The sequence below is a fragment of the Pongo pygmaeus genome, chromosome 3 (assembly GCF_028885625.2).
Source record: "Pongo pygmaeus isolate AG05252 chromosome 3, NHGRI_mPonPyg2-v2.0_pri, whole genome shotgun sequence".
NCBI classification, from domain to species: Eukaryota; Metazoa; Chordata; class Mammalia; order Primates; family Hominidae; genus Pongo; species Pongo pygmaeus.
Genome location: NC_072376.2, coordinates 198,776,566 through 198,802,253, shown reverse-complemented (window position 1 = coordinate 198,802,253; position 25,688 = coordinate 198,776,566). Strand labels below are relative to the sequence as shown.

The 25,688-nt window shown below is 38.3% G+C and overlaps 1 protein-coding gene across 2 annotated transcripts; it reads left to right on the top strand.

Annotated features, from left to right (window-relative positions):
• The first annotated feature begins 31 nt into the window (after positions 1 to 31).
• On the top strand, positions 32 to 25,682 carry UFSP2 (UFM1 specific peptidase 2). Of its 2 annotated transcripts, none has more exons than XM_054484187.2 (12): positions 32 to 151; positions 3,515 to 3,593; positions 7,302 to 7,485; positions 7,567 to 7,633; positions 10,228 to 10,385; positions 10,745 to 10,937; positions 12,227 to 12,373; positions 17,585 to 17,749; positions 17,961 to 18,085; positions 20,186 to 20,262; positions 22,357 to 22,481; positions 25,516 to 25,682. In XM_054484187.2, exons 1-12 carry the CDS (start codon positions 149 to 151, stop codon positions 25,600 to 25,602), a joined length of 1,410 nt encoding a protein of 469 aa, XP_054340162.1. In that variant the 5' UTR covers positions 32 to 148; the 3' UTR covers positions 25,603 to 25,682. The 2 variants fall into 2 exon arrangements, with proteins under 2 accessions (XP_054340162.1, XP_054340164.1); XM_054484189.2 differs by lacking the exon at positions 32 to 151 and adding an exon at positions 1,196 to 1,214.
• The last annotated feature ends 6 nt before the right edge of the window (positions 25,683 to 25,688 follow it).

The window sequence follows — 25,688 nt, the reverse complement described above, 5'->3', positions numbered from 1 at the left end:
TCCGTGACGTCATACCGCCGAGCATGTCGGGAGTTGTAGTTGGTCCGCCCGGGCCCCGCCCCTGGGCCGTGCGGTGACGCCACTTCAGGGCCGGCCCCCGGAACTTTTGGGCAGGCGTCAGCGCCCGTGTCACCGCCACGTCGCGGACATGGTGAGTATCTCTGCTCGTCACCGATCCCTGTGTTTTTCCCCGGACTTTGGCAGCCGCCACGAGCGGGCTCCACAGCGCCTGAAAGGAGCTGGTCCTGCCGGGGTCCAAGATGGCAGCTGCGAGCTGCGTGGGCTGGGCGGCCCTCCAGTTCGCCTGTCTCCCGGCTGGGCCGGAGGGAAAGTGCCCCACACAAGTGTGCACCCCGCCTCGGCCACCTTGGACACGCACCCCTTGCTACTCCTCTGTGTGAGCATTTTGAGAGACTTCGGCGTTTTTGAAGCCTCGCAAGAAGGGCTTAACCTGGGACAGGCGCAACTTTCTTTTAATATTATATTCCCCTAGTTTCTCTCCTGTGTCATTGCTCAGCAAGGTTCTCCAATCCCTATCCTAAATGGTGGTGCTCTTCAGGGATGCTTTACACCCTATGCGTTCTCCTAAAATTTTATCTCTAAGTTAGACCTTTCTTCTGAGCTCCAGACCCACAAATCTGCTCACCGTGCCTCCACTTGGATAGCTCATATGTATTTCAAACTCAGCAAGTTCCAAACTGAGCATTTCCGCTTCCCCACACCCCACACCTGCTCTTCCTCCAGGAACCCCCAACTCTGTAAATGGCACCACCATACATCCTGTTGTGCCTGCCCAAAACCTGGAAATCATCCTTGACATCTCCCTCTCTCAACTCCCCGACATGCAGTCAGTAATCAAGTCCTATAGATGCTACTTCTAAATGTCTGTCTGTTGTCACTGTCTCCACTCTTACCATCCTTGGCCTTGAGATCTAACCATCTGGGGTAGTCACCTAAGTGGTCTTTTAAGCAGATCTTCACTCATCGATGCCCCTGCCTGGAATGGGCTGTTGCACCTTCACTCACCCTTCAGATCTCAGCTTCATTATTATTTCTTCAGAGAGTATCTCAGCTAATTCGGACGTCTAGGAAGACTAGTGCTTTCATGAATGATGTCTTATGGAATCTTCATAACAACCCTGGGAAGTTGTGTATTTTTCTAGTTTTACAGAAGAGAAACAGACTTAATTGATTAAATTGTGTAAAATTATACAGTAAGTAGTAGAGTTAAAATTTGTTCTTTCCTGTCTAACTTTTATCTTCAGTATCTTTAAATATTTTTTATTTAAATGGGTACATACTAGTTTGTATGGTAGTATTCTTTAACTGACTTCTTATTAATAGCTATTTAAGTGGTTTCTATTTATTTTTCTGTGATGAACAACAGTAGAATAAATGGACAACATTGAAGCTAAATTTGTCCTGAACTTTTTTATTATTTCCTTAGAATAAATTCCCAGAAGTAGAATTGGGACAAAGGGTATATGATCTTTCAAAAGATTACAATTTTAGAAAAAGTAAAAACAGTGACCCTTATAGAAATGTGACAAAGGATTTGTAAAATGAGAAAAATTATATTGGTGCCTACTTAATACTGTTCTGAGGACTGGAGTAAGTATGTATGTTTAGCATAGTGCCTTTTACATGTTTTTGTTTTATTTTATTTTGTTTTTTGGAGACAAGATCTTGCTCTGTTGCTCAGGCTGGAGTGCAGTGGTGTGATCATGGCTCACTGCAGCATTGACCTCCTGGGCCCAAGCCATCCTCCCACCTCAACCTCCCGAGTAGCTGGGACTACAGGTGCAGGCCACCACACTCAGCTAATTTTTTTTTTTTTTTTTTTTTTTTTTGGTAGAGATGAGGGTCTTCCTATGTTGCCCAGTCTGGTCTGTAGCTGGGACTACAGGTGCAGGCCACCACACTCAGCTAATTTTTTTTTTTTGGTAGAGATGGGGGTCTTCCTATGTTGCCCAGTCTGGTCTGTAACTCCTGGGCTCAAAGTGATCCTCCTGCCTCCGCCTCCCAAAGTGTTGGGATTACAGGCGTGAGCCACTGCACCCTGCCTGTCTTTTACATTTGAAGAGCTCAGTAAATGTTAGTACTTATTCATTTATTTCAAAATAGGGGTCTTAGTGTGTACTGTGGTTCTTCAGCCTGTTTGAGAGATATGTTTTGAGAATCTGATGACATTTTTGAAACCTCTTCCCAAAAGAAATCTCCCGCTCTTTCTCCCTTCCTGTCTCTTTCTCTCATGTATATGTGTGTGTATATATATATGTATATGTGTATATATATGAATATGTGTGTATATATGTATACACACACAATGATACATGTCATTTGTCATATATCATCAACTACCTGAAACAGCATATGGATCCAAGTTAAGAACTGATTAGTTCCATTTTGCAAGTGCTCTTTTCCCTTTATAAGTTATAAGCATTGTCCTATGCCTTTTAATTTTCAGCAAAAACATGATTTTTTTATGGCTATATGATATTCCTATTTTTTTAACCAATCTGTTGTTGGCAGTTAGGTTAATATCCATATACCCGATCTTTGTGTGTTTTTCAGATTTTTCTTATACTAAGTCTAAGATTCTAAATGCATATCACTAGATCAAGCCTATGAATATAAATCTTTGATTCTTACTGCCATATTCTCTGAAGAATTCCATCAGTTGATATCCCACCCTCAGTATTAGTTTCCTCACATTGTCTTGACTCCCTGGTATTATATTAGGTTCAGTGCCTGGTCACATTCTTAAACTAGTTCTTTACCATTGATGTTTTATTGTCATTGTTAGACCTGTCAAGACTATAATTTAGAAAGATTGTCTTAAAGCAGTAGTTCTCAACCGTTCACATTAGAATCACTGGCATGGAGGCATAGGATACTTTTAAATATCCCTGTGCTAACTGGGCGCGGTGGCTCACACCTGCAATCCCAGCACTTTGGGAGGCCGAGACGGGCAGATCACTTGAGGCCAGGAGTTCAAGACCAGCTTGGCCAATATTCTGAGATCCTATCTTTACTAAAAATACAAAAATTAGCCAGGCATGGTGGTGCGTGCCTGTGATCCCAGCTACATGGGAGGCTGAGGCAGGAGAGTCTCTTAAACCCAGAGGCAGAGGTTGCAGTGAGCTGAGATTGTGCCACTGCACTCCAGCCTGGGTGACAGAGTGAGACCCTGTCTCAAAAAAAAAAAAAAAAAAATCCCTGTGCCTAGGCCTACCCCTTAGACCAATTAATCAGAATCTCTGGGGGTACAGCCCAGGTATCAGTATTTCAAGCTCCCCAGGTGATTTCAGTATAGAACAAAGGTTGAGAACCCCTGATTTAAAATTTTGGGGTTGCTTTTTTGTTTTTTCCATAAAACAAGGAATTAACTCATGAAATAATTTGAAGAATCAAGGTTAATTAATGTCTTAACACTAAACTGAATTAGATTCCAATTTATATGAAAATGAGTTTTTTTTTGTTTTACAAGGGAGTTTATCTTTATTTGTTCTAGGTGATTTCAGAAAGTATGGATATACTCTTCAGAATAAGAGGAGGCCTTGATTTGGCTTTTCAGCTAGCTACTCCTAATGGTAGGTCTTCTGAAAAATTCTTTTTACTAGAAAATTGATAGTAAAATATACCGAGATTATTTCCATTTTGCAAATGAAACTGAGAGACAGGATGAACTAAGATTATATTGTTAGTAAGTACATTAAATGGGACTTACACTTAGACACTGTGTTCCAGTACACCCACCAGCCCATGGCACACCTCTGTGCAAAGATGCTCCCTTTCTTAAGAAACTTTACTCCCCTCTTCATTAATTGTCACAATAAATGTAAATATCCACAATGAGCACATTGTAAATGTGCATCAAGAATTGTATATTACAGACTTGCAATTGTATATATAATCCTGAATCTCCAGAACCCACTCTCATAAATACTTCATTATATGGGGATGAGTACAAGAACTCTATGGGAGAAAAATCAACAGGGTTTATATGAAGCAGATTGTAGGATGTCTTCCTGTAGCTGACTTGAACTACAGCCACAAACTGAGATAAAGAGCATCAGAGGAGGAATGGGATGAGCTGTGTTTGAGATTTGTTTCATCTAATGCCCGTGGAAGGTCAGGTACACATTCCCAACAGGCATTTGGCTGAGTCAGAAATTTAGAAGAGTGTGGTCAGAGTTGGAGCTAGAGAATGTAACGTTTCTGCAGGATGATAGTTAACACCCTCATAATAAATGAAATCACTCATGAAAAGTACGATTGGTGGTGCCAGAAGCCACAGAGCGGTTCAGAAAGATAAGGAATGAAAAGTACTGTATTAGTCTGTTTTGCATCGCTCTAAAGGAATACCTGAGACTGGGTAATTTATAAAGAAGAGGTTGATTTGGCTCACAGTTCTGCAGACTGTACAAAAAGCATGGTGCCAGCATCTGCTTCTGGTGAGGCTCAGGAAACTTTCAATCATGGTGGAGGGCAAAGGAGGGGGCAGTGTATCACATGGCAAAAGAAGGAGCAAAAGAGAGGGGAGGAGGTGCCAGGCTCTTTTAAAGAATCAGCTCTTTTGTGAACTGATAGGAGTGAGAACTCACTCTTATTACTGTGAGGATGGCACCAGGCCATTCATGAGGGATCATGATTCAAACACCTCCCACCAGGCCCCACTTCGAACACTGGGGATCAGATTTCAACGTGAAATTTGGAGGAGACAGACATCTAAACTATGTCAGATACCAGCATTCCTTGAAGGAGATTGCAGCTGGCCATCCTTCACTAGCCCCGCGGAGGGGAGGGAAAGGGTGCAGAGTATTCTTTTCCACCCATCCCTTCAACTAATAAATTGTTCTCAGTTTTGGTCCACATTTGAATCCCTACCACCAGACTACATTAAACTACATTTCTGGGACAGAGATCCAGGCATCAGTAAGCTTTCTAGGTAATTCTAATGTGCCATTAAGATGAGAACCATTTTACAAGGACTAAATCACTCATTTTCAGGCCTACGTTATTAGTAGAGTGTAGTTGTTTCCTAAAATGTTACTTTATGGATAAAACCTTACATTTCACAACTTGATATAAACTGAAAACATACTTTACTATAATCTTATTCCAAAGTAGAATTAATCCATTAATCAGTAGATAATCCAATAATCAAATGTAAACAAGGACTACAGATACTTTTTACCTAGTAATTAATATATTTGAACTTGTTTTCTGACTTGATTGTATTCCTCCTCCTTTATTGAACTCTGTCAACACTCAACAAAGGGACTCTCATTAATGAGAAAATATACAGAATGGACATGCTTAACTTTAAAGGCTTCACAATTTTTTTTAGGTAACTTTACCAAATAGTCCTTTAGGGATAAACAGAAGCTAATTTAAGAATTATGTTTGTCTTTTGTAGTACAGCTGAAAATCTTTAAATTCTGCTTTCTGAAACATATCAATGTATTTTAATATCTGATTTGTTATGAGTAATCTCTTCTCTACAATAGCCCCAAAGTATTTATTTATCAAGATACCAGTGTGGTCATTATTTATTTATTTATTTTTTAAATACTCTTTCAGCAGAATCAGGTCATTGAATAAATATTTAACTACAAGGTTAAATAGGCTTAGGATTTAGGAGTGTAAGGCTAAGACGAGTATTTAAAGATTGTCTCTTTTGATTATATCTTCTTAAATTGTTTTGACTTTGGAAACATAAAAATGTTTCCAAATTGAATATGTCAAATATTCAAAAATATTTTAAAACTCTAATTTTTTGAATATTCAAACATATTTTTAAAAAAGTCTATTAAAAGGAAATCCTTGAAAACAAAAACAAACTAAAGCAATTATCACATTGGTGACATAACCATACAGAGGAAGAAAAACCAACTGTGACTTTAGAACGCAGGGCTTTGATTATATAGGCGTAGTGGGAAACAGTCCAAGGAGAAAAAGAACTAAGAAATTTAAATTTCACTCAATAGTTTTATTGCTATAAGTACTAACATTATTTTAATAGTAATTGGAATCCTTATACATTACTGATGGGACTATACAATGGTGCGGCTGCTGAAAACAGCTTGGCAGTTCCTGAAAGTGTGAAATGGAGAGTTGCCACGTGATTCAGAAATTCTATTCTAGGTGATCACCCAAGAGAATTGAAAACACATCCACACAGAAACTGAACTTACGCACAGATGTTCATGGCAGCATATACATGATAGCCAAAAAGTGGAAACAAATGTACATCAATTTATGAATGAATAACAAAATTGGTGTATCCACACAATGGAATATTATCCTGCCATAAAAAGGAATGAAGTACTGATTCATGCTACAATACAGATGAAACATTAAGCTGAGTGAAAGAAGCCAGACACAAAAAGCCCTGTAATGTGTGATTCCACTTATGTGAAATGTCCAGAATAGGCAAATCGATAAAAAGTAGGTTAATAATTGCCATGGGTAGTATGCTGAAATTCTTTTCATTTTGCAAAGGAAGCTGAGTGAGAGATAAAAACTGTGAGATCATATAGTTAGTAAGTGGATTGAATGGGATTTAAACTTGGATATTGTGTTCCAGCACCCCCACCAGGCCATGGGGTACCATGTGCAAATTAAAAAAGATGTAGGAGGGCCGGGTGCGGTGGCTCACGCCTGTAATCCCAGCACTTTGGGAGGCCAAGGCGGGCGGATCACAAGGTCAGGAGATCGAGACCATCCTGGCTAACATGGTGAAACCCCGTCTCTACTAAAAATACAAAAATTAGCTGGGTGTGGTGGCGGGCACCTGTAGTCTCAGCTACTCGGGAGGCTGAGGCAGGAGAATGGGTGAACCCGGGAGGCGGAGCTTGCAGTGAGCCCAGATTGCGCCACTGCACTCCAGCCTGGGCGACAGAGTGAGACTCCATCTCAAAAAGAAAAAAAGAAAAGATGTAGGAGGTAAATCAGAAATTTTTCAATTAGAGAAAAGTAGGGGGAATGAGAAATGACTGCTGGTAGTTACAGGGTTTCTTTTTGGAGTGATGAAAATGTTCTAGAATTAGTGATGATTATAAAACCTTATGAATATACTAAAAGCCCTAAATTGTTTGCTTTAAAAGAATGAAAGTTATGGTCTGTGAATTTTGTCTCAATTTTTTAAAAAGATAGGCAAAAAGTTTTAAAATAATTATTGAATATGGGGAATGGGTATTGAGAGTTTTACTATGCTCTACTTTTGTGTATGTTTGGAACCATTCATGTTGAAAAATTTGTTTTTCTTAACTTCTATTTATATTCTTTTAATTTAGAAATTTTTCTCAAGAAGGCACTGAAACATGTGTTGAGTGACCTGTCAACTAAGCTGTCTTCAAACGCCCTTGTGTTCAGAATTTGCCACAGTTCAGTGTATATATGGCCTAGCAGTGACATAAACACCATTCCTGGAGAACTGACTGATGCTTCTGCTTGTAAGAACATACTGCGCTTTATTCAGTGAGTATGTTTGAACGTTTCTAGAAATGTTTTCAAAACATCATTTCATATTATAAATGTCTCTGTGTATTAAAAATTTAGATTTGAGCCAGAAGAAGACATAAAACGAAAATTCATGAGAAAGAAGGACAAAAAGTTATCAGACATGGTAAGCAAACCATCTGTCTTCTGTACTGATAAAAATGTTAAATCTTTGGATTTGGAACTGAGTGCAATCTTAGAAATAATTTAATCTAACCCTTTTATCATAGGTCAGAATATTGATGTCCAAAAAGATTAAATGACTTGCCAAAAGTTATATGTTTGTCTTACATATCTAAGTTTTTGTCTCATTATAATACATAATCTCAAAAGGGTTTTTTTATAATGCTTTCTTTGCTCCCACAAAAATAAAACAGCCTAAATACATTTATAAATTACTTAAATTAAATCGAGGCATTCTGAATCATGACAAAGTGACACATTGTGCCACATAAGACAAATAGTAAATGATTTATTTTTCTTCACACTATTCTTGGTTCTGTTGTTTTTTGTGTGTGTTTTTTTTTTGAGATGGAGTTTCACTCTTTTTGCCCAGGCTGGAGTGCAGTGGCACGATCTCGGCTCACTGCAGCTTCCGCCTCCCAGGTTCAAGTGATTCCTGCCTCAGCCTCCTGAGTAGCTGGGATTACAGGCGCCCGCCACCACGCTAATTTTTGTATTTTTAGTAAAGACGGGATTTCACCATGTTGGCCACACTGGTCTCAAACTCCTGACCTCAGGTGATCCACCTGCCTCAGGCTCCCAAAGTGCTGGGATTACAGGTGTGAGCCACCGTGCCCGGCTGGTTCTGTTGATTTTTGAACTGATATTACTGAGTACCTGCCATGTGCTACAAACTTTAACAGATGTTGAAGATAAAAAATGGAGATGCTTCTTCAAGGCATGAAGTTGTACGAAGTTAATATGACTACAGTGTTTCCAGGCTAGCAGAGGAAGAATGGGTGGACATAAGGCTGGAGAGGTGGGCATGGGCCTCTTTAGAAGAGGCCCAACTAAACCACTAGCTATGGAAATAGAGACGAGGGATTGGATACAAGAGATATTTAGGGATACAATGGATTCTGCTTGGAAGCTAACTGGCAAAATCAGTTTCTTGTGTGGGTAAAGATGGAAGGTGAGGAGGACATGAGGTTGGTTTGGGCCATGTTTAAGACCTCAGTAAGATGTACAGATGAGCTGTTAGATTTACAGATGTAGAATGCATAAAATAATTGTGGGCTGGATACAATGATTTGAAAATTACCAGTAGTTGGAGCTTGACATTTTGAGGGGTACAGGTGAGTTCTTTTTAAGACTGTTCCTCCTTTTGGATTTGTTTTATGCTTCCTTGTTTAAATTAGAGTTAGGTCATGCATTATTGGCAGGAATACCACAGAAGTGATGTTGTGTCCTCAGCACATCGTATGAAAGAGAAACAGTTATTAGTCTGTTCCTATTATTGGTGAGGTTAACTTCACTTACTTAAGATGGTATCCACCAGTTTTCTCCGTGGTAAAGGTACTATTTTTTCCCTTATAATTAGTATCTTGTGGGAAGAAACTACATATGTATCTTACTTTAGTCCTCATCAGATTTTGACCCACCACTTTTAGCATCCATTGATAATTTTTGCCAGAATCCAATATTAATCTGGTGATTACAAAGTGGTGATTTTTCTAAATCTATCATTTCCTTCTGTATTACCTGCCATAGATTCTTATTTCATGCCGTGGTTTATAATCTGGTACTATCATTAGTTATTTTGATGCTCACATTTTCCAAGATTTGGCCAATAGAAGCTTCTCAAGCTGGCTCCAGTGCCTTTCTAACATTGTAATTTTGGGCACTTCCTACTTTTTTCCATCAGATGTTCCAGGTGCAACATGTGCTTTCCCTGTTCTAGCTGGGGAATCAGTCATTTTTCCATGGGCACACACGTTTATACATTTATACTATCCACACACACACACACACATACACATATAACACGTTCATTTTTATCTATGTAAATCACATTGATACCTCCAATTCCATTTCAACCCTAGAGTACTTGACCTTTTCCCAGTGAGAAGTCTGACTCCCAGGATCCTCAGTATTTTGTGAAATTTGTTTAGTGTAAATTTCAGAATTGTTCATACTCCTGTAAAAATCAAACCTACAAAGTAGAGTTCAGTATTTGATTATACTTATTTATGTATTAGACCAGGGGTGTATAGTTATATGTTTAAAAGTTCCTTTGGTGTGTGGTTATTTTATGTTCATTTGATTTTTTAAACATTTTAAATCAGTACAGAAGTGGAGAGAATCATGTAACGAACCCCATCGAACCTATGTGTCTTTAACGTTTATCAACACGTGGCCAGTCTGATTTCATCTTTACTTCTTAATCCCTCTCCCCACATTATTTTGAAGCAGAAAGTAATTTCTTTTTAAAATAATATTTGTGCTCTTAATCTTTTTACTGTAGTACAGCTGTATATACTATCCTTTAAAAGTCCCTTTTACTGGCTGGTCTGAGGGTAGTGAGTTATCTTAGTTGGTCATTCACAGCCAGTTACAAATTGAACTCCTTGTTCTCTACTCTTTCCCCTTTTCACTACTGTACTTGACTAGTCTTAAATTTTTTTTCTTAATAAAAAATACATTTTTGAAAAGTCTTTTTACTTTTTATATTTAGTGTTTAATGTACTACAAGTTGACTATTACTGTTTATCTGTATAGCATCAAATAGTAAATATAGATCTTATGCTGGAAATGTCAACCTCCCTGGCAGCTGTAACGCCCATCGTTGAAAGGGAAAGCGGAGGACACCATTATGTTAATATGACTTTACCTGTCGATGCAGTTATATCTGTTGCTCCAGAAGAAACATGGGGAAAGTAAGTATTTTTATAGTGCCACTGCCACATTTGAATGAGGGCCCTTCTCCAAACCCATGTTTATATATCCTGTAGGCATACCTAAGGTGTGATTTTCTCCGTTTATTATTAACCTAAGAGCCATCTATTAATTAAATGGTTATTTGGAGGAAGTAGGGTAGCATGCTAAAACCTGGAGGATTTCTCTTTATCCACAAAGAGCAAATACACAGTTTCTTTTATAATGTATAATTCAGACTTCCTTTAACAAACCTGGTCCAATCAAGTTTTTTACTATATTAAGGATATATTAGCTCTGTACTTTTCTTTATTGTAGCCACTATAACTTTTGTTAATACACTATATATTTTCCCCCACAGAGTTCGTAAACTCCTAGTTGATGCAATTCATAATCAACTAACTGACATGGAAAAATGTATTTTGAAATATATGAAAGGAACGTCTATTGTGGTCCCTGAACCACTGCACTTTTTATTACCAGGGAAAAAAAATCTTGTAACAATTTCATATCCTTCAGGAATACCAGATGGCCAGCTGCAGGCCTATAGGAAGGTAAAACCAGTTCATTTATTCTTAGAAAAACCAATAATGACTATCATTCATTTTGTATTTAATTATATATTTCCACTAAATGGAAGGTATTTTGTGATTTAACTTAAAAGTGTGGAATTTAGACTATTTATTTTACACATTTAATTTCTGTTCTCATGAAACTTTAAGTAGTATTAATGAAAAAATGTTATGTTGAACCTGTATGTAACATTTTAATTTTAAATGCTCGGTGTGGTTCATACATTCTGTGAAATTTTAATATTTTTCCATAATGAAATATAGAAATGAAAAGGTGCTTACATGCCTAAAGTAGCTGGTGTTAACAAATTTCTATAACTTCCAGATTTGTGAAAGAGACAAGATTACAGTTAGGGAAGGAAAATGATAACTTATGCTAATTCTGAATAGGATTTATGGTAATACTCCACAAGTAAGGTTATTTGGGCTTTATTAGAGGAATTTTGGAGAAAACATGCCCAGCATTCAAAGTAATGAGATTTACTCATGACTGGTTTTGGAGTACATCTTTTTGATACGTGGACTTGCTGAGAACCTATCAAGTTAGACCATGGAGCATCTTCCTAATTTCTGTCCTTAGGGAGAGAGATAATGCCCTGACCCTCCATATGTGGGGGTGACTTGGTTTGTAGAAGCAACAGCTGCGGAGCTGATCTTTTCAAACCACTGGAGCACAAGATATGATAAAGAACATGTCAAACTTTTTAAAGTAGCTATTACATGTTTTTATATAGTTGGGAAAATATCACATTTTAAACATATATGTGTATTTGTTTTCCTGTCATATTGGTTGGTTTTAGACCACTAATTTCTACTCTGTAGTTTAATCACTACCACTTACAATATAAAATATTTGTAAGGCACTCGACACAATTTTTCAAAATACTTTAATATAATTATTGTTAATTATAATTTACTGATTTACAGGCTATTTCAAAACCAGTCTTTTTAGCCTGGACATATTTTAACAGACTATGTTATAATAAATAATTATTTAAAAATTATCTCAGTTCTCTTACTCTAACAATTTATATTCATTTTTCTCTGTTCCCTTCCAGTTTCTACCCAGATACAGATGTAAACGAAAATAAATCTTACTTGGTTTTAGTTCAGTTTTCACCATCTTTGATGTTAGTGAATTAAACCATAAGTGTTTGGAAACTTTTATAACCTATATATAATTTTCTGTGTTTTATAACATCTTTATTTATTGACTAGGAATCTAAATCACCAATATTTGTTCTTTTTCTGTTGATTCTGATTTATTTTAGGAGTTACATGATCTCTTCAATCTGCCTCACGACAGACCCTATTTCAAAAGGTCTAATGCTTATCACTTTCCAGATGAGCCATACAAAGATGGTTATATTAGAAATCCACATACTTATCTTAATCCACCTAACATGGAGACTGGTATGGTGAGTTTAACTAATTATTTATGGGAGTCACTTGATCAGTAATGTTATTAGTTGTTTTTTGTTGGTACCCAGTAGAAGACTTGATTCATTATATATTCATTCCTAAAACATGATTTATCACCCATCTCTGTAAACAGACATTGCTTAAGATAGCAGTAATTAAAAATGGTCTAGAAAAGTTAGTAACAGGTAGTATATACCACATTTATCTTACTAAAATTCTCATTTCTTTAAAGGCTTGTCCCATTTTTTCATTCTGAACCTGAGAAATCATGCTAATTAAGGGCATAGTCTACCCAAACCACACTGTAGGATAAGTCTTTTTATTTTTATTTTTATTTTTTTGAGATGGAGTCTCGCTTTGTCGCTCAGGCTGTAGTGCAATGGTGTGATCTCAGCTCACTGCAACCTCTGCCTCCCGGGTTCAAGCAATTCTCCTGTCTCAGTCTCCTGAGTAGCTGGGGTTACAGGCACCTGCCACCACACCTGGCTAATTTTTGTATTTTTAGTAGAGACAGGTTTTCACCATGTTGGCCAGGCTAGTCTTGAACTCCTGACCTCAAGTGATCCGCCGTGTAGGCTCCCACAGTGCTGGGATTACAGGCGTGAGCCACCATGCCCAGCCACTGTAGGATAAGTCTAATGAGGAACTAGACTTATTTTCTATGTAACATATACCCGGTTGCCAGGGATAGATCCTCCCTAAAGGTAGCTCAAATAAGAGTGAATTGGCGGAGGGTGGTGGAAAGGTTACTTTAAGGATACACGGAGGCCAGTGAGAAAGGACCTTACAGGCATCCAAGATTAGGAATAGCGCAGTAGAGCTGGGCCTCTTAGAAACAGCAGCCCTGTGACTGGCAGCTGTCTTCAGGCTCTCTCAAGGACTCCGTGGATACCTTGGTGGCATTGCTGTTGCTTTCTGTGTATGCTTGTAATCCTAACTGGCCTGTTCTTAACTTTTACTCTGTCTGCTCCGCCTCATACCCTCTGTATCCTCACTGTTTCAGCTTGTGTGTCACTTTTTCCTGTTCTTCCTCAGCTGCTCAGTGTATGCCTCATTCCAACTGCATTCCCTGCTCCTGGCTGCCTGGCTAACTCTGCACCTCTCAGTTCAGATTCCCAAGAAAGAAAACTTGGCCATCGTATGGTGGCATTTATTAATACCTTCTGAGCGTCCAGGAGGCTTTTGAGGCAATCTTAAGAATGAAAAAAATGAATATATGATACAGTACGTACCCTAGATGAGTTAGGGGCCCACTTGTGGTCTTAGTCATTAGAGTGTACTCAGGGCAGCAGATCATCTGCAAAAGCTGTGGGCCAACCAGCTTCCATAGAAAGTTCCTCACAAAAAGAATAGTTCCTTAGAAGAACCTGGACACACAGAAGGTATTGAATGAGTACTGATTGCTTTTTGACAATAAAATAGGTTCATTATATCTGTATTACAAGGTCGTAAGAAAAATATATACTTTACATATTTATCATGTAATATTTGATATGTACATATAACATATGCAAATTGTAAAGCACAGTGGGGAAATGAATACCAGGGAGCTCCTACCTAATTTAAGAAGCAAAACTTTACCAGTCTGTGCTCTTTCCCTACCCACTCCTCTGCCTCCTCGACACAGTTCCAAGAGGAACTATTATGGGTTTTGTGTTCATCATTTCCTTCCTTTTTAAAAAGTAGTTTCAGCGGATATGTTACATATCAATCTCAGCAATGTCGCTTTTAGTATTGCATAATTCTGAGTTTTATAAAAATGGTACCATTCTGTACGTAGTCTCTGCAGCTTGTTTTTTCACTCAATATTACATATCAAACATCTCTGGTATTTTGTCTAACCATAGTTAGTTATCTTTATGATTTTTTCCAAGTTTTTTTGCTGTTTAGACAATGAACATTCCTGTCTCTCTCGATACATATGTGCAACAGTTGTTAACATTTTGATATATCTGCTTCATTTCTCCCTTTTTCCCCTCTGAACCATTTCAAGGAAAATTATAGATATATTATTTACCCTTAAATACTTTAGCACAAATCTCTCAACAATATAGATTTGCATTCATGAAATAAACTCAGTTTGGTTATGACTCATTATTTTTTATTCCCCTCTGGATTCCATTTGCTAATATTTTACGATTTTTGCATCTGTGTTTGTGAATGATACTGGCTTATAATTTTCTTCTCTCGTACTGTTCTTATTTTGTTTTTTTATTAGTGATATACTGGTTTACTGAATTAGGTTAATGTTCCTTTTTTAGTTTTTTAGAGAAGTTTATATAAGAGTGGTATGATCTTTCCTTGGTCATTTGGTAAAACTTGCCTGTAAAACAATTTGGGCCTAGCATTTTCTTTGTGAGAAGATTTTTAGTAACCAATTTAGTTTTGGTAACAGCTTTAGGACTTTTTGATTTTTATAAGTTATTTACCTAGGTTTTAATATATCTTGTAGTCATAATATTTTCTTTTTCATTCTTCATATCATTTTTATGCCTTGTGTCTTTTTAAAAAAAAAAAAACTTGACTTTGTTGGCCCCCTCTATTATAACTTCTGTATTTGATTTTATTAATGTTTGCATGTTTGCTCTTTTTTTTTTTTTTTTTTTGCTCTTTACTTTCTTTGATTTATTGTCTTTCTTCTAACTTCTTAAGTTGGACATATTAGCTTATTGCTAATATTTCTTTTCTTTTTTTTTTTTTGAGATGGAGTCTTGCTCTGTTGCCCAGGCTGGAGTGCAATGGCACAATCTCGGCTCACTGCAACCTCCGCCTCCTGGGTTCCAGCGATTATCCTCCCTCAGCCTCCCAAGTAGCTGGGATTACAGGAGCGTGCTACCACGTCCGGCTCATTTTTGTATTTTTTAGTAGAGATGGGGTTTCACCGTATTGGCCAGGCTAGTCTCAAACTCCTGACCTCGTGATCTGCCTGCCTCAGCCTCCCAAAGTGCTGGGATTACAGGCGTGAGCCACCGTGCCTGGCCTAATCTTTCTTTTTTTTTTGAGATGGAGTCTTGCTTGGTTGCTCAGGCTAGAGTGCAGTGGCATGATCTCAGCTCACTGCAACCTCTCCCTCCCTAGTTCAGGCAGTTCTCCTGCCTCAGCCTCCCCAGTAGCTGGGATTACTGGCAATGGCCATACGCCTGGCTAATTTTTGTATTTTTAGTAGAGACGGGGTTTCATCATGCTAGCCAGGCTGGTCTCGAACTCCTGACTTTAGGTGATCTACCCACTCGGCCTCCCAAAATGCTGGGATTCAGGCATGAGCCACCGTGCCTGGCCAACTTTCTTATTTTCTAACGTAAGGTTTGAAATGTCAAGCAAAGCACTGCTTTTAGTGTATCTTACAGGTTTAATTTGAAGGATTTTAGTTTTGTTCACTTCTAAGTATTTTTGTATTTTTTATTATGGTTTTTCTTTTGTCCATGTATTGTTTAGAAGTGTTTGTTAATGTCCAAATATGTCAGAATTTATGTTCCTTTTTTCTTTTTTTTCTTCTTGTTTTAACTGGTTTCTGACTCTTGCCTCCTGGTCAGAAAGAATTCTAAGTGAAACTAACTCTGAAATTTATTGAAACTTGTATTTGTTCCCTAAAAAATAATAACATACTTGATGGCTTAAAACTACAGAAATGTATTGTCTCAGTTCTGGAGTTCTGAAAGTAGTATCATTGGGCTGACATCACAATGTCAGCAGGGCCACCTTCCCTCCATAGGCTCTTTGGGAGAATCCATTCCTTAATCTGATGGCTGCCAGCATCCTTTGGTTTGTGGCCCCATCATTCCGATCTCTGCCTCCTTGGTCACATTACCCTCTCCTCCTATGCCCCTCTCTTTTAAGAATATATGTGATTGCATTTAGGGCACACTAGGATCCAGGATAACCTCCCCATCTTAAGATCCTTAATCACATCTATTAATACCTTTGCTTTTCTTTTTTCTTTTACTTTTTGGCACAGAGGGTGCATTCACAAGTTCCAGGGATTAGGACATATATACCTTTTGGGAGCCACTTTTCAGCCTGCCACAATGGTCAAGTTATAAATTTTTCTATCTGTGCTTGGGCAGAATATATATTCTCTCATTTTTGGGTGAGGGTTGGTTCTATCTTGCCCCTGTCTCTTCTCACTTAATTTTTAAAAAATATCATCAGTTTGGAGCCAGGCATGGTGGTGTGTAACTGTAATCCCAGCTACTCAGGAGGCTGAGGCAGGAGGATCACTTGAGCCTAGAATTTCAAGACCAACCTGAGCAACACAGTGTGACCCAATCTCAAAAAAATAAAAACAAAAACCCAGTTCTTTAATAAAAAAAGACATATACATTCTTAGCATTATAAGTAAGAATTTATATGATATTAGTAATTTATTTATCTTTATTTTTTGACCCTTAATTTAGAGTCATCAAATAACATACCTGGGCTGTAATCATAGCAGGTTTATAAATTTACACACATTCCTCCTGTGTCCCATGATATGGACCCTTCATTTGTTTGTTCATTCCTTTATTCCTTCCTTCATCCATTCAGCATTTATTCAGCAGCATTTATATTAACCGTGTGCCAGGCGTGTTGTAGAAGCTTGGGCCCAAAAATGGATAAGACACAGTGTATGTACTCACTGAGCTCACATATTAGTGTAAGTAGGCAGATATTTTTTAAATGATAAGTAATGTATCATTTAAAGTATATCAAGTCGTGATATACTTTGAAAAATAAAAACATAAAGAGGACAGAGATGACAGGTGAGGCAGGGGGTGGGGTAGTGAGAGAATGAGTGGGCCATTTGTAGACTGGATGGTCAGGGAAGACCTTTGACATCTAAATGGAGACCTGAGTGTGAAGTAAGAGTGCAAGCTGTACAGTTAATTTGGGAAAAGAGAGTTCCAGGCCAAGAGAACTATGAGGCTCCGAGGTCATATTGCCCCTGGTATATGGGAACCAAAAGTAGAGGGAGCAATAGGGAAAAGTTTAGGAGATGAAATTGGAGAGGCCAGAAGGTAGGTCCTGCTGGGCCCTGTGGTAAGGACTTTGAACCTCAAATAAAAAGCCAAGAAGGTATAATGTTAAACCATAGATCTGTGAAGGTATTTGTATAAGGAACTAAAGTAATAGTCTAACGCTAAGAACATTAAACATAATTCAGGAGCATATATAGAATATGTACTTCTATCCTAAGTTAATATTTTACTGTGTTTCTTCTCTGTATATAGATTTATGTGGTCCAGGGCATATATGGCTATCATCATTATATGCAGGATCGGATAGATGACAATGGCTGGGGCTGTGCTTATCGATCTCTGCAGACTATCTGCTCTTGGTTCAAACATCAGGGATACACGGAGAGGTCCATTCCAACACACAGAGAAATTCAGCAGGTACAGAACATATCATTTTAAATTACAATCAACTGTACGTTTCATTAGCCCTTAATATACCATTGATAATTTTTGTTACCTCATGGTGCAGACTTATTTCTGTTTTGAAGAAAAAAATATTTTTGTACTGGTAATCAGGGAAAATGCCCTAAATGTGGTTTTTAATAGCTGTCTTGTGTATGGATGTTTTTATATTTTTAAATACATCAAGGCTCTAGTCGATGCCGGTGACAAACCAGCAACATTTGTCGGATCGCGGCAATGGATTGGATCTATTGAGGTACAGCTGGTACTAAACCAATTGATTGGTATAACTTCAAAAATCCTGTTTGTCAGGTAAGGACACTTTAAGAAATTAGATAGATCATTTCAAAGTGACAGTCTGTCATTTTAATTAAAATAATAGAAAAAATGGTATCTTCCCTTATTTCTTTTTACTCCTTTTCCTTCTTCCTTATTACTCATTGCTTTATAAATCTCATTTTTTAATCTTAATTTTTTTTTCATTTTTTTTTGGAAGGCTCTGATTTTATGAATAAACTTTGTGATGTAATGTATACTTGTATTATTTAGGCCTAATTTTAGCCTAGAAGAGGAAAACTTAAAAATATATTAATGTTGAGTAAAGTCATAAAAATTATATTAACAGTTTCTTTATGCTCCAATCTTTTAAAAAGTCTTAAAAGGCAAAACTCAAATGTTGATCTATGACTGACCTTTTTGTTTACCTCCTGCTCTTTTTCTTCCTAAAACGTTGATAATCCAGTAATGTGTTCAAATAATGTATTCCTTTTGTCTTTTCCAATGTATCTTAACCATAATTCTAATATTAAAATGAGAAAATATAAATTATTTTCTGTGACCATAACTAGCTGACTCCTGATTGTATGAGCTTATGTTTTAAAATACATTTTCTAGCCAGGCATAGTGGCTCACGCCTGTAATCCTAGCACTTTGGGAGGCCGAGGTGGGTGGATCCCCTGAGGTCAGGAGTTTGAGACCAGCCTGGCCAGCAGAGCAAAACCCTGTCTCTACTAAAAATACAAAAAAAATTAGCTGGGTGTGGTGGCGCATGCCTGTAATCCCAGCTACTTGGGAGGCTGAGGCAGGAGAATCACTTGAACCCAGAGGGTGGAGGTTGCAGTGAGCCAAGATCACGCCACTGCACTCCAGCACAGGCGACAAAGCGAGACTCCCTTTCAAAAAATAAATAAATAAAAATTTAAAAAAACAGAAAAATACATTTTCTAAAAAAAAAAAAAAAAAAAAGAAAACCCAAAAAACAAATAAAATACGTTTTCTATTGTTAATTATAGTAACATTGTCCTCATTGTACGATTGTATCTTTTATGTGTTAAAGATGTAATTTTATCCTTTCCCCAGTGGTTATGGAAATCAGTGGTAAAAAATGACAGACTGGCTGGGCACAGTGGCTCATGCCTGTAATCCCAGCACTTTGGGAGGCCAAGGTGGGTGGATCACCTGAGGTTGGCAGTTTGACACCAGCCTGGTCAACATGGTGAAACCCTGTCTCTACTAAAAATACAAAAATGAGCCAGGCATGGTGGCACACGTCTGTAATCCCAGCTACTCAGGAGGCTGAGGAAGGAGAATCGCTTGAACCTGAGAGGCGGAGGTTGCAGTGAGCCGAGATCGTGCCACTCCACTCTAGCCTGGTGACAGAGCAAGACTCTGTCTCAAAAAATAATAATAATAAAAAACAATGACAGACTTAAGTAGTGAAGAACTTTTTTTAAAAGTTACAGTTTTGGTACATTAAAACATACATTCCTCATTAAGCAAGAGCTAAGGTTTAGCACCACCGGGCACCTTCCCCCCAAAAATACCTCCCTTCATTAGCCCATCTTTCTTTCTCTTCTCAAAAGTAAAAATTCTGAGATTCCCTAAAAATAGTATGTTGCACTTGAAAACATTTTGCAGTTTTCACATTGATTTCATAGACATGTATTTTAGGCCTAGACTCTCCTCTGTTATGTAGACAGGTCAATGTTTTGGGTTCCAATTTAAAGATGAGGAAGTACAGACTAAGAAGTCTACGAGCAAGAAGGCAAGAACCCAGGACTTAACTCATTCTTCTGATTAATCCATCCATAAGAACTCCCTGAGCACCAAGGTGACGTTTTAACTTCATGTTAAAAACCCAGGCCTCGTTTATACAGTTCAAGAAGCAGAAAATCAAGGTCTTTTAGCTTCTTATTTTGCACACTTGGTGGCCTTAAGTATTTTGAGTTTATGTTGCTTTAAATTGCACAGTTTAATTGCTCTCTCAGTTCCCTACCACTTAATTTTTTTACATTTATATATTTTTTCAATAACACCCGAAAAAACAAGAATGTAGGAAACATTGTCTCCTAGCTCATTATTTGACCATAGTGTTGGAAGTAGTTCATCTGATAGAAAATGGTTTCTTTCTAGCCAAGGTTCAGAAATTGCCTCTCAAGGACGGGAACTGGCTAATCATTTCCAAAGTGAAGGAACTCCAGTTATGATCGGTAAGCTGTTTCAGACATCGTTTTTGGTAGAGTGAGTAGTATGTAAAACTTATCATTGATATAAATATTTAATGTTGCACAAAATCGGTCATTGAAAAAATTTTGAAATTAACTTTTACACCATATGTATGGATCTCTGGATATTGAAAAAAATTTCTAAGGTGGCTTAAAGGTTACAAAAAAGATTATAATAACCAGAGGAAGTAAAGGCTGAGAAATGGTAGCTATGTTCAAACATTTAAAGAGCTGAGAGCAATATTAAAAAGAGGAAATGGTCACTCAACTGAGCTTCGTAAGTCATGACTCTGTCATAACTTGGCTGGCTTTGTGACATTTTGCAAATTACTTACCTCTCTGGATTTTATTTGTAAAATAAGAAGATTGGATTAGCTGATCTAAAGATGCTTAATTCTGTGAAGAACAAGACCTGTCCTGTGATGACAGAAGGCAAGCTGAGACTAGTGTGTAAGAAATGGAGACAGAAGCTGGGCGTAGTGGCTCACACCTGTAATCCTAGCACTTTGGGAGGCTGAGGAAGGAGGATAGCTTGCATCCAGGAATTTAAGACCAGCATGGGCCAGACCCCATCTCTACAAAAAACAAAACCACAAATCAGCTGGCATGGTAGTGTGAGCCTATAGCGCCAGCTACTCAGGAGACTGAGGTTGGGAGGATTGCTTGAGCCCAGGAGGCTGCAGTGAGCCAAGAGACCCACTGCTTTCCAGCCTGGGTGACAAAAGTGAGACACTGTCTCAAAAAAAAAAAAAAAAAAGGAAATGGAGGTAGGCTGATGTCAGCAAAATATCAGAAAGAACTTAATGAGTAGGCTGGGCCCGGTAGCTCACGCCTGTAATCCCAGCACTTTGGGAGGTTGAGGCGGGCGGATCACTTGAGGCCAAGAGTTTGAGACCAGCCTGGCCAACATGGCAGAACCCTGTCTCTACTAAAAATACAAAAATTAGCTGGGTGTGGTGGCACGCACCTGTAATCCCAACTACTTGGGATGCTGAAACAGGAGAATCACTTGAGCTGGGAGGTGGAGGTTGCAGTGAGCCGGGATTGCCCACTGTACTCCAGCCTGGGTGGCAGAGCAAGACTCTGTCTCAAAAAAAAAAAAAAAAAAGACTGGGCGCGGTGGCTCACGCCTGTAATCCCAGCACTTTGGGAGGCCAAGGTGGGTCGATCACGAGGTCAGGAGATCGAGACCATCCTGGCTAACACAGTGAAACCCCGTCTCTACTAAAAAAAAATACAAAAAATTCGCTGGGTGTGCTGGTGTGCGCCTGTAGTCTCAGCTACTCAGGAGGCTGAGGCAGAAGAATTGCTTGAACCTGGGAGGCAGAGGTTGCAGTGAGTCAAGGTCATGCTATTGCACTCCAGCCTGGGTGACATGAGACTCTATCTCAAAAAAAAACAAACTTAATGAGTGGAGTGCTGTATTACTGGAGGTACTCAGAGGCAGCAGGACCATCTGCTGAGAGAGGCACTACAGCAGTGATTGTTACTCTGTTGGGAGGAGTTTATCGCCCTTACTAAATCCAATTTAGATAATTATATGGATATGATGGTAGAATATAAATTGTATGTGATTATAGATATGATTGTATCTTTTATGTGTTAAAGATGTAATTTTATCCTTTCAGAGTATATCTGACATTGTGACTTTTATAGTGTAGGGTAGTCCATTTTAATGCTATTTTAGATCAGTTAATAGGCAAAGTAATCTTTTTTTTTTTTTTTTTTTTTGAGAGTCTTGCTGTGTCGCCCAGGCTGGAGTGCGGTGGTGTGATCTCGGCTCAGTGCAAGCTCCGTCTCCCAGGTTCACGCCATTCTCCTGCCTCAGCAGGAGCTGGGACTACAGGCGCCTGCCACCAAGCCCAGCTATTTTTTTTGTATATTTTTAGTAGAGACAGGGTTTCACTGCATTAGCCAGGATGGTCCCGATCTCCTGACCTCGTGATCCACCCACCTCCCAAAGTGCTGGGATTACAGGTGTGAGCCACCACGCCCGGCCGTAATCTGTCTTTTAAAATTGAATAGGCATTTGACATTTGTTTATGCCTTCATTCTTATTTCCTATTTTTTCTTCTATAGGGGGAGGAGTTTTGGCCCACACAATACTAGGAGTTGCATGGAATGAGATTACAGGGCAGATAAAGTTTCTGATTCTAGATCCACATTATACTGGCGCTGAAGACCTGCAAGTTATTTTGGAAAAGGTAAGTATCCATTTAACACAAATTGAGACACAAGGCAAAGAAGCTAGAAATGAAGGATCACAAACTGGCTGGTAACAGAAAGACAATAAGCTGAGGCCAGAGATCTCCCTGTGTGGAGGCCTTCTGAGGCTGTTGTAAGTAGCCCTGTCTGTATCGGGAATGTACAAGAACAAAGCACATAGCAAAAGACAAAATTTAGATTTATAGAAACTCTCAGCTATTAAAATTAATAATAGGACACACACTCATAAATATATTCCTTTGGAGATTTTAGAGCTTTCATAAACAAATGTATCAAAGTTTATCAATGTCTTAAAATAGATGAGTAGAATATATAAACTTTTAAAATTTTAGAATTAACCAAAAAATAGCTAAGCAGTATGCTAGACATTATGGAGGCTTGACTAATTTTAATTCATTTACATATAACCTAATCTCATTCTATAAAGGGTTTGAAGGTGAACATATTTAAGAGTATTTGTTCTTTCTTACAATAGCAGATAAAGGAGGTAAAAATTTGTTAATTCATAGGCAGCTAATTCTCACATATGAAAACTGAGTACCAAGTCTTTAGGAGAAAGTATTGTAAAACATAATTAACTTGAATTTTAAGTAACATTTATATTCGTTGCCCAAAATATTGAAATTGCAGAGAATACATACAACCTTTTAAACTATAAACTAAAGATAAAATGTTTTAATATGTTACAGAGTTTTAAGCCAGGCGTGGTGGCTCACACCTGTAATCCCAGCACTTTGGGAGGCTGAGGTGGGCAGATCACCTGAGATCAGGAATTCGAGACCAGCCTGGCCAACATGGTGAAACCCCATCTCTAGTCAAAATGCAAAAATTAGCCAGGCATGGTGGTGGGCGCCTATAATCTTGGCTATATGGGAGGCTGAGGCAGGGGAATCACTTGAACCCGGGAGGCAGAGGTTGCAGTGAGCCGAGATGGCGCCATTGCACTCCAGCCTGGGCAACAAGGGTGAAATTCCAGCTCAAAAAAAAAAAAAAAAAAAAAGTTTTTAATGTGTGTAGTCTAACTCTCTTATATCCTCAGTTTACTAAAGTCTTTTGTTTATGATAAGGGTAAACACTGATAGGATAGAAATGTGTTGTTACAGTTTTAAGTGTTTCTTCCTTGCTTTTCTCTTTCACAGCATTTGGAATTTGAAGTCTATAAAAGGTTTTTGACTGGTACACGTATCTTACTGAATATAGTAGCAATATTCTTGTTCTGTAGCAAGGTGTTCATTCCATTCAGTATTTATTAAAGTACCTAGTAAGTGCCAGGCACTGTCCTAAGCACTAGTATTACATGAAGTTTTTCGGGAGCTAAAACCTTTAGGGTAGGACAGAGAAGGAGAGTCCAAAAAGGACTCTCGAGAAAAAAAAATGGTATCTCAGGTGCTTCTACGAGGCTGGTACTGTGGTGGCCCCTGCCCTGTAGAAACAGTGAAAGCTGCGCTCCAGGTAGATCAGCGCGTCCAGAGCTAGGCGAAGAGGTGAGGCTGGAAGGACACGCCAAGCTCAGTCAAAAAGGATGGTCTTTGTGAACCAGGCATTTAGATTTTTTCTTAAAAGGCAGGGAGAAGCCTTAATTATTTTCATCATAAAATTTCTCTTTTCTGGTGGGCTCAAGGGGCTCTGCACTACATGGCATTATCTAGATAAGGTTTCGGAACAGTTAGAGTAAGGGATTGTCCCTGATTCCTTTCTCTGAGAATTGCAGTCTCCATCTTTGCTAGTTCTATTTCTACAGAACTTTTCAACAGCAGAAACCTCCTTGCTCTATTTGTATACACAAGAAACTGTGCAGCCAAGGTCCTGCTATTAGAACAATTGATTCACTTGACTCCAGGAATCCAGGAGGCCAGAGGAGAGTTCCATCTCTGCCTGACCTCTTTGCCTTCTTGTGGTGCTTTCCTGTATGAAGTTCCATGCTGGTCATCTCACAGGAAAGAAGCATGTCCTATGCACTATGTCCCTATACAATCCCATTCTGACACCCTCTCTACCCATTTCTCCTTTAAAAAATCTGGATCTGGTTACCTGGACAAGGCCTTCATGTGTAAAAGGATCAAAAAAAGGTTAAAACAGAATGAGTCTTTTTTCTATTTGTCTGTTAAGAGAACAGATTTTAGGACATTAAATTAATAGAGAAAGTTTTGCTGAAAAAAACGAGATGATAAATAGAATGCTGGTTACCTAGGGAGAGTGGGGGATTACTCTAGGACTGAGAGAGGATTTTTTACTTTTATCTTGTTTTTGGACAATGTGTGTCTTATTTAGGAGGGAGTCAGACCGCTGCTTGTCACTCACTTCATGTTATTTTCAGAGTCTCAGCCTCCTTGCAAGGATTTCTCAAAGTATTTCATTTAAGAATCATATAATACAGACCAGTTATTGGCTTTTAAGTTTTCTTCTTTAATAAAATAACTCAGTGGCCCTAGAAGAAATCTGAGAAATTTTCATATTCTAAATGAGATTTTGCTTGAAAGTACTTTTCTCTGCTGGCAAAAAGGATTAATACTGACATGAAACATGGGAAGTAGAATTGAGTAACACCTGGGATTTGAAAATGAAAGGGCACAGAGTGCAAGGCAGGGGGCAAGCTGAGGTTTCTCACTACAGTACTTCAATCCTAAGATGCCACTGAATGGTCTCTTACAGTCCTTTATGGACTATTAAGAAAAACAGACTGCTAGTTCAACTGTCACATGCTATCAGTTGCAAGTGGTAAAACTATACATCTCAGAATCAGTAAAGTGTGGTATCTGGAATAACAGTTACAAGTAAAGTTGTTTTTTTAATGATTTCTATGATGAATTACATAGAATTAAAAGTTCAAAAACCTACCTTAAAGGGTAAGATACGTTACTTTTCTATGCTAGTAGGAATTCAAATCCTTGAATGATAAAGCCATTTAGAGTCTTATTCCAAGGTCCTGCTGACAGAGCCTGATGTCATGATTTCCATGACATAATCTTGTAACTTTGTAAAAGGCTTTCCTTTCCCTTCTTCTCTATCCAGGGCTGGTGCGGATGGAAGGGCCCAGATTTTTGGAACAAGGATGCATACTATAACTTATGTCTTCCTCAGCGACCAAATATGATTTAAAATATCTTGGAGTCAAAGACTGCAGTAAAGTGGTATTATAAATTTGTGAATAAAGAATCAGTTGAATTTTTCACATTAAATCTTGG

What these genes read in the sequence shown, in the direction of transcription:
- UFSP2 (XM_054484187.2), top strand. An exon ending in ACAAAAAGTTATCAGACATG is followed by an intron (nt 7,634 to 10,227) that starts GTAAGCAAACCA and finishes TTATCTGTATAG; the next exon opens with CATCAAATAGTAAATATAGA. An exon ending in AGGAACTCCAGTTATGATCG is followed by an intron (nt 20,263 to 22,356) that starts GTAAGCTGTTTC and finishes TTTCTTCTATAG; the next exon opens with GGGGAGGAGTTTTGGCCCAC.